This window comes from Corvus kubaryi, unplaced genomic scaffold (genome assembly GCF_017639235.1).
Source record: "Corvus kubaryi isolate FWS band 111438036 unplaced genomic scaffold, C.kubaryi_AGA036_p1.0 138, whole genome shotgun sequence".
In the NCBI taxonomy this organism is placed as follows: Eukaryota; Metazoa; Chordata; class Aves; order Passeriformes; family Corvidae; genus Corvus; species Corvus kubaryi.
Genome location: NW_024580672.1, coordinates 3,768,397 through 3,780,731, shown reverse-complemented (window position 1 = coordinate 3,780,731; position 12,335 = coordinate 3,768,397). Strand labels below are relative to the sequence as shown.

Genomic DNA, 12,335 nt, shown 5'->3' with positions numbered 1-12,335 from the left:
CTCACTAGCAATGATTGCTCACTATTTATGCCCTTGTAGAGATTACCAGCAAAAGAGGAAAAAACTCATCAACTTAATCTTCTTTCCTCATACCTAAAGATGGCCAGAAAGGATCACAAAAGCCAGATCCTTTTGCATTAGAAATGGCTTGTCTTTGGTGGCCAGTTCCATGGAGCTTTGGTAAATTCCAAGGATTATGATTTTAGAAGAGACTGAATGTGGAATAAATTGAGAAGAGAAGGGATTCTCTGAGATTTTGTTTTGTTAATTATGTGCAGTTCAAATCTCTGGTAAACCGTACAAAGGAAAAACGTTTTCTTTGTGCAACTTCCAACTGTTCCACTTCTATTGAGGACTGCAAGCTGCTGCTGCAGCCTTTCAGCAGAAACAGGAACTCAAGGGTTATCATCTTTAAAGTAAAAGCAAGCACAATTCCTTTTTTTCTTGTTAAAGAAGAAAGCTATTCAGGTCTCCTTTAAGCATCACAAATAAAAACATTCATCTCGTGTAAGACATGTACCATGAGCATACATTTGATCAAATTATATTCAGTGCTTTCTTTTAATACCCATTTTGTCTGGGAAGGTCTCTGAACGTGGACCTGCATATGGCAAACAGGCTCACTGGGACAGCAAAGTCAATTTTATACCTTCACACAACATCCAGTCTTCAAACCACTACCCTGACCATGTAATACAAGCTTTGAGATAAAGAGCTGTATGTTGAGATAACAGCCCTGAAACAGAGCTTTCATATCAAAGGCCAAAGAAAATGCCAGCTGTTCTGTTACTGTTATATCCCCTTCTCTCCCCATGGTGAGAGACTATCAACAAATCCATGTAGTTATTTCTTGCTTTTAAAAAATAAAAATTCATTAACCTCGCGTGGCTCTGCAATCAGAGAGCTTCTTTTAAATGGATAAATCTGGGTTTTATCTGCTTTGCCTGAGATTCGCTGCTTACTGATCACAGATTATTCCTCCATTTCACCCTGTTAAAACCCAAACAAAGCATCTTTTGGAATAATCTTGTCTGGGTTTGTTTTTAACATCACTAGAGCAGCCTTTGTTCCCAAGAGCTTTGGCCACCTATCCTACCTTCCCACATGGGTCTGCAACCTGCACAGACACTACAGAGGTGAGAATCTCTGCTGGTTTGGACTAGTGGGTGTAGGGCCTGCTTAGGATCAAGATAAGATTGTGATCCTTCACCAAAAAAAGAAATTTAAAAAAAAAATCTTTCAGAACATTTCAGCACTTCAAAACACAGGGACACTAGAGTGAAACGAAGAAAATTTTAGCATTTTCCTTCAATAAGTATTACATACAACTGTTCCATTTTCCCACACCTGTATACTAGGAAACACTTCTTCTATGCCTGTTTGCTTAGAATGTAATGGTCAAAGTTGCTCTAAGGAATTATTAAAGAATGAAGCAAGCGAAACAGTGGCATGCAGTTTAGAGTTCCTTCAGGCACACAGCTTCAAGTGATTTGAAAAGATCAAGTTAGCTCCAAACAGAATGCAGGATTTTCCTTTCCCCCAGACTAAACTTGGAATCAGAAACAAAACATAGAATCTTGAAGTCCTAAAACCTTGGAGATTATAAACTAAGACATATCCTGCATGGATACATAAAACATGTAGGAAAGGTGGTTAAGACTCCTCAGGATGTGGAAGAGGGCTCTTGGGAACATGTAACAGGTAAGGTTCAGGTAAGGGGCCAAACCTGTACAACAGTATTCTGTCTTACACCTTTGCCTCAAATATTTTGTGCCTTGGATATAAGTTTAAAGGGTGCTTCACCTTGAAGCTGTTTTGGAAACATGCTAAAGCAGTTGCTGTCACAGGCTTACCATCATCATGGGTGGTGCCATCCAGGACTCACCTGAGGGCAAGTGCTGAATGGGAATCCAGAGTATTTAGCTGTGAACAACCTCAGCACACCAGAGAAACAGGCAGTGCACCTGCCTTAATGGCTACAAACCAGAACTGATGGGGAACATACAAAGGCAAGTCCTTGGCTCCATGAAGCATCACACGCACGTGTATCACAGACTTAACAGAACACCTTATCACGTACTTTCAAGGGCACGGAGAATCAGAAGGAGTACTTATCTTCTGCCTACTTAATTTTATCTTTGTCTGTCTCAGTTCCCTCTCCTCCACAAAATCTGTCTCTTACCCATAACCTTTCCTAATAGGTCACTGTATTATTCCAGGAACTGCCAAGGAAAGCAAACCACGAAGACGGCATCTCTCTTTGCCAATCGTGAGGCCACAGAGCTAGTTCTCATGAAGGCTTGGTCTGACCATGTTTCTCTGGTGAATTTTTTTCTATTCCCTGCCCAGGGATGAGGGTTGCTGGTAGCAGACATGATGGGGGGGAAAAGGGTTAGAGAAAACCCCTCCTTTCCCAGTTTAGTTGTTTGTGTGCTGAAAAGCTAGATGGCTACAATAGAGACCATATCAGTTTGCATGGACTGGCCTACAGTTTTGTAATATAATATATGCAGTTTATACATATCAACAATAATAATAAATACATTTTTCTGTTCTATTCTAACACAACTTGTCTTTTCCTTTTGAACAGCAGAGTTTACAGCTACAAATAGGTTGGCATAGGAAACCTGCATATACTTGTTCCCTACATTAAAGGGAAGACAGAATAGACTGCCATGGGCATCCTCCTCTTAAACTGAAAGAGGCCAGCTCCTGAAGTGTTCCATTTAAAGGTGTAGAACTGTTGAGAGCATCACACATGGTGCCTCAGCATCTCTGCAGGCTAATTCTCTGTATGAGTACGACTGCAGCAATCAATGCTTTCCCTCAAATTAAATGCCACCTTGAATTTCCTGGTATAGCACACACTCTAGAAATCCATCTAGAACCACTGGAGGTAGCTACTCTAGGATTTTACCTCTACATCAGATACTTTCATGCGAGTGCCCTCTTTTCCCACAAATATATCATCGATGTCAACAAGAATATAGCGATCAAGTGTGAGACACAGGCGCTTGCCAGTCAAGTAGGCAATGGCATCCACGAAAATGAGTTTGTGCAGCCAGAAATTGAGGTTATTGCCGAAGAGAACCCGCTGGATCCCATCATGAAGACCCAGGTCCTGCATCACTGTGGCATGTAATGCTTTGTGAGTGGCCAGGTGAGGAATGGATTCCGAGGACTTTGTGCTGGCCAACAGCACTGGCTCATAAGTGCTGTGGTTTGACTGAAACACAGTCCAGTCATCACCAGGCAGAGGACCCTGCTCCACCTCATTAGCCCGGGTGACATAGAGCAGGGGAGCACTGGGATTGATGTGATAGTCCCGCAGCCCCAAGTTGGAATGTAGGAAAAGGGGGAAACCCTTGAGCTGTGCACTGAGCAGGCTGTTCTCATTGGCTTTGAAAAAGCCTATAATCCCCACTCCATACTCTACACAGTATTTGTCCAGCAGCTCTCGGTTCCAAGCATCTAGATTCACATATTTAAGGATGTTCTCATAGATAATTAGAGCATAGCGTCCTCTGTCTTTGTCTGTCAGGGTGGGCATATCCCCTTTGCCAGGGGCGATCTCTGTCCTGTATTTAAACCGGCTGGATTCCAGGATGGCCACTATTTCCTGCCCCAGCTGGGAGTAAATGCTTTCCACAAAGACGAGCACCACAGGATCTGTGCGCGACGTGTCCACAGACTTCGTGAGCCTCCAGCTGGCTTGCGGTGGGATCAAGATGCGGTGCTGGTTGCTGCAGTCACTGAAGGGCAGGGGTGGTGGCTCCTTGATTTTGGGACTGTTAGTGACATAATAAGCCAGGATGCACATGGAGATCAGGCTGAAGGCAATGAGCAGCAGGATCAATCTGTGGAGCTCCAGCTGTCGCACGTGCCGCACTACTTTCCACAGCTGAATCATGGTGAGGCAGGCGGCTCACCCCCTCCTCACACTCCGGACTCACGTCGCTCTTGGAATCTCCAGTGCCGCCGTGGCAGTACCCAGCAGCAGCTCACAAAAAAGAAAGAGCAGCTGCAGAGAGAGAAAAAGCTAAAGCAAACAGCTACAAGGTTAGACTCCCAGAGATCTGCCATTTATCTCAGGTAACCATGGCCCTCAATTCCCATCGCTCTTTTGCGTGCCTCCTTGGGTTCCTCTCCTCTCAGAAGTCTTTGGAGGAGCAGGGTTTCCAGAATCTCGTCTCCCAACAGCAAATCAGTCTGTCATTCTGTGCACAAGCAGTTTCAGCTCAGCCTTCCCAGGTGTCCTGTTTCTCATTTAGCTATTTCACATTCACATGATGGCACCTTCCCTTTGCATCCTGCAATTCAAAAAGAAAAAGTCAATTCTCAGTATGAATTCATGGCATTTAATGGGTCTGAGATGAAAAAGCAGGACTAGCAGATGATAGGTGGGCAGCATCACTCGCCCATCAGCAGGTCTGTTCCCTGGGAAGTGTCATACCCCATTTGTGCAGGAGCTTGACAGAACAACCACAATGGTCCTTGGAAGAAAGATCCCCACAGCGCACAGTGACTCAACATTCACCTTGGGTGAGATTCTCACACACTACAGCAAACAGAGCCAAGTACCTGGCCTTCCCCCAGCCCTCTGCAAACCACTGAACAGAAAACATGAAACCCTTTTATTCTAGTCTATATTTCAAAGCTAACAAGAGGAGAGGGCACTCTCTGCAAGGCTGCCCTGTTTGTCCTGGGAACTCACTCTGTTCCAGAGGTCTCAAAATACAGCTCTGGAGAGGCATCATCCCTCAGGCAGCACAGAGGGCAGGGGGCACAGGTGATGCCATGAAGATTTTTTGCCTTTTCTTTTATACCCGTTATACCTTTTTACAACTTCTGTATTCTTAGTGCTTTTGCCTACATTCTTGGGACTTGTTTGTCAAGCTAAGAGATGAAACATTTTAGAAGCTTCGTAGCTAGGGATTAGTGTGCCCCAGACCCCAAGGTCCTCGCCAAAACACATTCTGTAGACCAAGATAGAACCATCCAGGGGAAAGTTCCTTGGGGAGGGGGGCTCAGTCGAGCCTCTCACTGGGGAATCTTTGATAGATATGCTAATTAGTAAAACCTATAATGTTATAGCCGATCTTTGGGGGATATACTCGGTAGGGTGCATCTCGATGCATATGACCTGGACGTGTACACCTAAGGATCCTTAAAATAAATACCAAGGTAAAATCCCTTTTCCCCTTCTAACCGTGTATGACTCTTGATTTTAAGACCAGGAAAAGGCATCACGGGCTGCCCATGCACTGCACACTTAATTGTTGCCAACTGATTCAGTGGCAGGTGGAGATTAAACATCTCCTGAAACCTTCATCGCCTTCTCTCATATGCCACTGAAGAACACGAAGCCAGTTTTAAATCACCAACAGCATGACATAAATTTGGGTTGGTCTCAAATACATGAAAGCTTCTTTTTACGAAGCTCTCTCACCTCCTGCTTTGTGTTCATGGCAGCAGACTATTTCACCATATGTTGTTATTTTTCCAGGAAAAAATGCCCAACAAAGCCAACAAATACCAAATAATCTAAAACAAACACCAGGGAAACTAACTAAATTGCACCTTGCTTTAAAAATAAAGTAAAAATCACAGTGGAGTCTTTTCTCCCTTACTGGCAGTGTGACTTACCCACAGCAATACCCCGGTGCCTTTCTTGGCATACAAGCACATCTTTGGGGCACACCTGCTGCCCCCCCCAGAACAATGCAAGAACATCCTTAGTGCCAGATGTTGCTCACCAAGTCAGTCACGCTGACTATGAGCTCTCTGTAAAAACTAAATAGCTTTTTTTCTTTAAAAACCTTTTTCAGTCACCGCCCCAATTCCTGCAGATGTGCTCCACCACATACAGACCCTCTAACCACCTGCTCAACTGCCACAGTTTGCAACACCAGGAGGCACAAGAAAACAACAGCAAATAATATTACCCAAACAGGTCTTCATCCTTTCTCCATTCCTCCAATTTCTGTTACTACCATTCTGATAAAACAAAGAATATGAGAAGACTAGTTTGTGAGTTTAAGGCATACATAAAGTTCTTACATAGTAAAGCCAGGGGTTTCTAACAACTAGCTCCACCAGAAAAGGAATTACTTGTGAGACAGATGCTTATTTTGCTCCACCAGAATTTACTTGTGAGACAGATGCTTATTTGTAATTTGTATTACTAGACAGAAAAAAATCCTTCTGAGTCAGGGAAAATATCAGTTTATAGATGAGGCCAAAAGTCCCACTTAAAAGACTCCCACCAGGCTGTTTTCCAAACTGTTGGTGCAGCTTGAAGCAGAGACAAAAACCACAAACAGATTTTATATGAAGAGATATAGTAACTGCTAACTTTATGACAGCAGATGGAAAAGTCAGAGTACTCTTTACACAAGCCCTACAATGATCATTATCTCAAACAGCTCCTCTGCTATAAGCTCAGCAGAGCAGGGACTGCTTTGTGTAGCACACAATGAAACCTTACCCCGGTGAGGGCTTCAGAGTAGCTGTAGACTGTCAATGTAAAGTATATCACACAATTTTCTACTGGAGAAACTGAGACACAACAAAACTTACTGAAGGTTGCACTGCAACACAGCAGACGAATCGGAATTTTTGGTAAAACTATCCCTGTTCCCAAGATTCCAAATGGATTGGGTCTCCATTCCCAAATGGCCCTCTGTAATGACAGAGTTGGCTTTGGAAATCCAGCTCAGTCAGCAACAATAAGCTGTGTTTTCTTCATCACAACCGATCATCTTTCAGTTTTGTCTCTACATACTGTTAACTTTTTACTGGAAAAAGGACAGGGGAGAGAAGGTGAAAAAATACTATGTGAAGATGTAAAAAACAGAACTTGTATAGTTTTTTCTTTTTCTTGCTACTGAAGTGACAACTGATGTTGAATATATGATTCCCTGGACAGAGCACAGAACATGACTTCTAATTCCAGCTCGAGTCAAGTTCAGTCCCTGTAATACACCAGGAATTCCAGAGTATCAGCATAGTACCCAAAATCATGTGCCATCTTTCAAAAGCAATGAGGAAAACAGCCTTTCCACCTCCACAACAAGCCCTTCCCATCTCAATGACTCTGCAAGGAAGACCCCAATGTTACCACCTTCCTGCTTGGCATTGCAGCTCCAAAGTTGCAAAGAGGCAGAAGCCAGCAGAGGCAGAAATCAGCAGGGCAGAGAGAGGTAAAATAGAAACGTATTAAAAATGCTGTATCCTTTTTATGAGGTGAATTCCTTGTAAGACAGAGTAATACAGAGCTCCATGCATATCACAGTGTTCCATACATGAGAAGTAATCTTCACTGTACTCCTGTGGAACAAATTCATGCTCAACACTTCTCTCAGGTTCCAGTAATAGTCAATTTTGATGGAGAAAACTGAGAATTCCAAGTTATTGTCTTCCCAAATAACTCACTTCCTTTTGCTTTTCAATCCCACTGAATAAAATAGAAACATACAACTATTCAGGATTTAAAGATTCACTATCTTAACATGCATTACACACAAAGTTGTTTTTGCAGGAGGAAATAATGTAAAGAGAAACTCAGGAGCCCAAATGTTACTTGTATGAATTTCCAAGCATGTGTTTCTGGGGTAGAATTTGTAATCTAAACACCAGGGTAATGGTAAGAAAATCAAGAAGATGTTGACTTATGCAAAAGCCTGGCAAGGTTCTATTTTTACAACTCTTTATCCCAAAGCATCACCATGGAGAACACTTCTCTTCCCTGGTTGCACTCATTCATCTCTCCAACTTAATTTTTACTTTTGAACCGATTCTGTTTTGTGAAGAACTGTAGCTTCAGTTTCCCAGTTATCAGTTTAAAGATGAAAATTACAGGACAACTGGATTATTCTGTAGAGTAAGAATGAAATCAGAGTTTAAGTTAGGCTGCCACACCTGCAGTGCCCAGCTGAGGGGCACCAGGGAGAGGAACCCCCTTTGCTGGGCACTTCTGAATCACAGCAGTGTTTTGATAACAATGATTCCATTCAAGCCTCTAGCGAAGCTCCCAAACAAGCCCCCATTTGTTACATGGATGAGCTCAAAAAAACAAATTAAAAAAAAAAGGCCTGTATCAGATTGCTGCTCAAGAATCTGTCAGCTCCGATCTCTTTAACAAGGCTTCACAGCCAGAGGGCATGCCAGCTGGCACGGGATGCATTTCTTTCTTTGGGGACTGCATCAGCTGGTTTAGGTTCAAACGAAAAGAGGGAAAAAAAAGCAACAAACAACCAAATTTATATTAAAAGGCAAGAGAGCTGTCAGAAACCAGTCATACTCAAAAAGCTCAAAAATATCTATACTGGAGAAAGAAAAGAAAAAAAAGAATCATGGTGAAAATTATACCCTTTTAAAGGAAAAGAAAATTCCTGTGTCCTCTTTTGACATCAAACTCCTGGGAATCTAACACCACAAAAAATCCCAGGTTTCTAGATAAATTGAGGTCCACTCTGAACTCCTGCCTGGACTACCTAAGTGTGAATTGTGGGAGGTGGCAGTCAGAATGCACAGCAAGAGTGAAGTGCTCAGAGGTCCAAGGACGCAGGCTCAGCAGGCACCCGTCCTGCCAGAAAAGCATCTCTAGATTAGAGAGCATCAGCTGTAAGGTCAGCTACCCCAGAGATCACCAGCATTGAGACAAAGGCTTCATCAAACTTAGATGTTCTGTTTCCTAGTGATATACAGTGTTAATGTGAAACATAAACTGCTTTGTGAATTATCAGCTGCTAAGCCACATGGCAACTGATGTGATATGAAAGCAAGATAACAACCAGAACCGTGTGGTTTTAACATCTGATCTCCAGATATTTCCAGTGCTTGGAAATGATTGTGGGAGTTCACTGCAAACGCTCAGGACCAGCACTTAGCCAAAACCAATGACCAGAATTTAAGTATTTGGGCTTCTGGTGCATTCATGCCAAGGCACATTGAAGATAATGGGTATCATCTGACACCTTTATCAGGAACTGTCAATGCATTCTTAGCTGAGCTACAGAAGGTTCTTACCACCCAAACCCCAGTGTCACCAGTACATTACCCCAGCCCTTTTCATTATTCATAATATAATCTCTCCATCTGGAATCCACAGCAGCAAGATCTTGCCTTCGTCCACAACAGCTCTATTTCAGAGGCCTTTCTTCTGCACTTCCTGTGAGATGGTTGTTGCCTTGGGCCCCAGGGGGACTGCAGTAATTGAGTTACACAGTAATCAGAGAAGGAATCTGATTGATTTTCCAACCCATTCCACTTTAATGGTGTCATCATGACACAAAATTCCTCATTAGTCTGCTCAGTTCTGAAACACCACAGGCCCTCTCTTTGTCTGTGGTGGTATCTGTATGCCAGGCCTCCAGGTACAGCCCCTCTCTCACAAAGATGGGGAACCCGTCAAGTAGTGTCAACAAAACACAGCAAGCCACACAGCAAAAGAATTAGTAGAAAGCTCAAGAGAATGAATGCTGGTTGTATTTCACATATTGGGTAAAAAAAAATATACAGCCACATTGCAATGAAATTGCCATGCTCATTTCTGGGCTCTGGCCATGTGTTTCAGCTAACATCCGCTGCCAGTCGAATCCTGCCATGAGAGACTGCCTAAGGAATACAAAATTCAGATCAAAGAGGCAAGAAACACTAATGGTGCCCATGCTGCTCTGACAGGCAGGACTGCAGCCTTCAACCAGCTCCATGCTCTGCTTGGGCAAGTCCCCATGCAGGGAAAAGCCTCTCAGAACAGACCTGTGCTGAGCCAGAAAGCTGCCAGCTGGCCAGTAGGCTTGAAATGTGGCAGTCCAATATAAGAGGAGAAGACCTGTGTGATGAAGTAATAATTATTTTATTTCTTTTATCATCCCTAGACAGGTATGTAACTTCACACCTCTGCAAGAGAACAAACTGTTGTCCATGCTAAACAGTTCTGCATGCACTTCTCTCATCCCAGCCTGGTGGAAACCCAACTACAGCCTTGAACTTACACTTGTGCCAGCGCAATGAAGTCTGAAGACAACATAAAGGTAGAGATCTTGGCAAGGCCGGCTCCAGGCCAGCTTCGCAGAGGGCTGCAAAGGGATCCTGCAACGTTCTTGGTGTTCGGATATATGATGGATACCCTTGTTTGCAGCAGATCTTTGTTCTCTTGCTCTTTTATTTTACAAAAAAATAAACAATAGGTTTAGTCCTTCCCATGCCAGTGACAGAGGCATGGCCCAGCATTACCTGTTAGCAACATAAACCAATCTTTTCCCCTGAAAACAAAAAGGTGCTCCTCATAAGAGCTTCCAGGAAATCTGGTTTTCAGCTCCCTGCCTTCTCCCCATCATACTATACTCAGTGCTTGGGGTCATTACAACTGACCCGACGACTCACTTTCCAAAGCAAGGGGATTTCAAACTTTTACGCTTAGGTATTCCCTCAAGTTAAATGTCAGTGCCACAAGCCCCAACAAGTTTCACTGCCTCAGCATAGGACAAATTTGGGAAGGGAAAACAGTTCGTCATCTTGTTTTCTCAGCCTGCCTAAAGAGCAGATGTGCAAATAAGGGACCTGAAGAACTGTTAAAAAGCCAAACAAAATTTCAACCTTCAACAGTCACTGATGCTACTTGTAAAAATAATATGTAGCTTGGCAGCTGCACACCTCTGCTGAAATGAAAAGGAAAGACTACAGGTATTGTAGCAGTGGAAGTGCTCACACAAGTCAGAGCTTTCCACCAGCTGAGGGGATGTAACTGCTCTGGGAGTGCACAGGTCTCTGTAATGTAACTGCTCATAGGAGAGAAAGGAGGCACTTTCCTCAGAGATAACCGAAGGCATGTATCCATTCCTTCATTTCACATGTTACTGAGCCTTTAAAATCTATGTATCAGGCCACCACAAGATCAGCAGTTTCATTCTGGCCTTGCTTCTCCTATTTTGTGCCTTTCCTGACACATAGGTCCATGCCCGCTCTGACCCTAACCCTTTTCCCACACCAGGGGATAATGAGACAGCAGCTCCTCTCTGCGCCTAGACACACGGAGCTGTGGGACAGAGAGCCACAGGCAGCACAGGCCAGAGCCTTGCAACACAAAGGCAGTCCAATCTGCTCTACAGTCCCCCTCCAGATGGAAAGTGAATACTTCAGTCACCCCAAAGGGAGGGAATACACCATCTTCAGCTCCCTCCTTTCATCAGAAATCAACATGTACGCTCTATCATGGCAGAAAATCTCCAGCTCAGCTGTGGGAACAGGAAATAGATGCAGTTCCTTCCACATTAGATATAGACAAGAATCTCATATCCATTCTCTCATGCTTCCTGCTTATCACAATTCAGATCAACTATTCTGCTACAGAAAGCAAAAAGTCTTCTCTGGTGATATTTCTTAAGTAACTTAATCAAGTGGGAAATACAGTCAAACTGTGGCAAAACCAAAAAAAAAAATCAGCGTCAGCGTTGAAGTGTCTTAATATAGAATGCATATTCTGAAAGTTTATCTGTAATTGTTATGAAAGCAGCCTAACCATTCTTCCCATGAGCTAGAAAATTTCACCTTAATTAGCAAGAGGCTGATCCTTTATATTCAGTTGCTTCCTCCCGTCACATAACACATAGGAGATAATCTTTTACAATCAAATTTATCTAGGAACACATGACAGTAGGGAACAGGTTTAATACCATTACACCAAAAGTTTGTCCAAACTGACACCAGAAGAAAGCTGTAAGTATGCTCTACCAAATCTTAACACCTCAGGAAAGCTCTTGAGCTCCTGCGCTCACCTGTTCTGGTGCATTTGCACCAAAATTCAGGGTCAGAATCTGCTGGGCTTCTAAAAGAACATGTTCCCCAGCTGTGTACAGCAGCTCCCTCCTACCTGCCTTCAGCTGAGAAGTTCTACTCACAAGACCTCCACCCAGTGTAAAGTTCATGGTGTATCTCCCAGCCTTAGCAGTATCTAATTATCCAGTTGTCTATTACCTTGGTGTGATTGAAATAAGTAAGTCTCCTGGACTCAGAAAACAAAATATTAACATTTTTGCTGGCTTGGCTATTGCAAGACAGCTTTTAACACAATGCAAACTCATGCAAAAAAAAAACAAAAACAAACAAAACAAACAAACAAACAAACAAAAAAAACCACCAAAAACCAAAAAACAAGATGAAAGAAAAGGAGAGAGAGAGAGGTGTAAAAGTGATATAAGCAAGCTATAAATCTGGCCAGGCAAAAAGAGTAAAAACAAGCAATGGGAAGAAGAGTAGAACAAATGGAAGAGGCATGAATTGAGGTCTATACAGATTATACAGGCTGGGTGAGACAACAGTTTGGAGGCCTG

The 12,335-nt window shown here is 43.1% G+C and overlaps 1 protein-coding gene across 5 annotated transcripts in view; it reads right to left on the bottom strand.

Moving 5' to 3' along the window:
• NDST2 (N-deacetylase and N-sulfotransferase 2) overlaps positions 1 to 12,335 on the bottom strand; it is a 134,980-nt gene that overhangs the window by 21,582 nt on the left and 101,063 nt on the right. For all 5 annotated transcript variants that reach the window (XM_042018670.1, XM_042018674.1, XM_042018671.1 and 2 more), the window contains one exon: positions 2,918 to 4,310. In XM_042018670.1, the coding sequence (XP_041874604.1) occupies positions 2,918 to 3,910 (993 nt within the window). In that variant the 5' untranslated portion in view covers positions 3,911 to 4,310. The remainder of the gene's footprint in view (positions 1 to 2,917; positions 4,311 to 12,335) is intronic.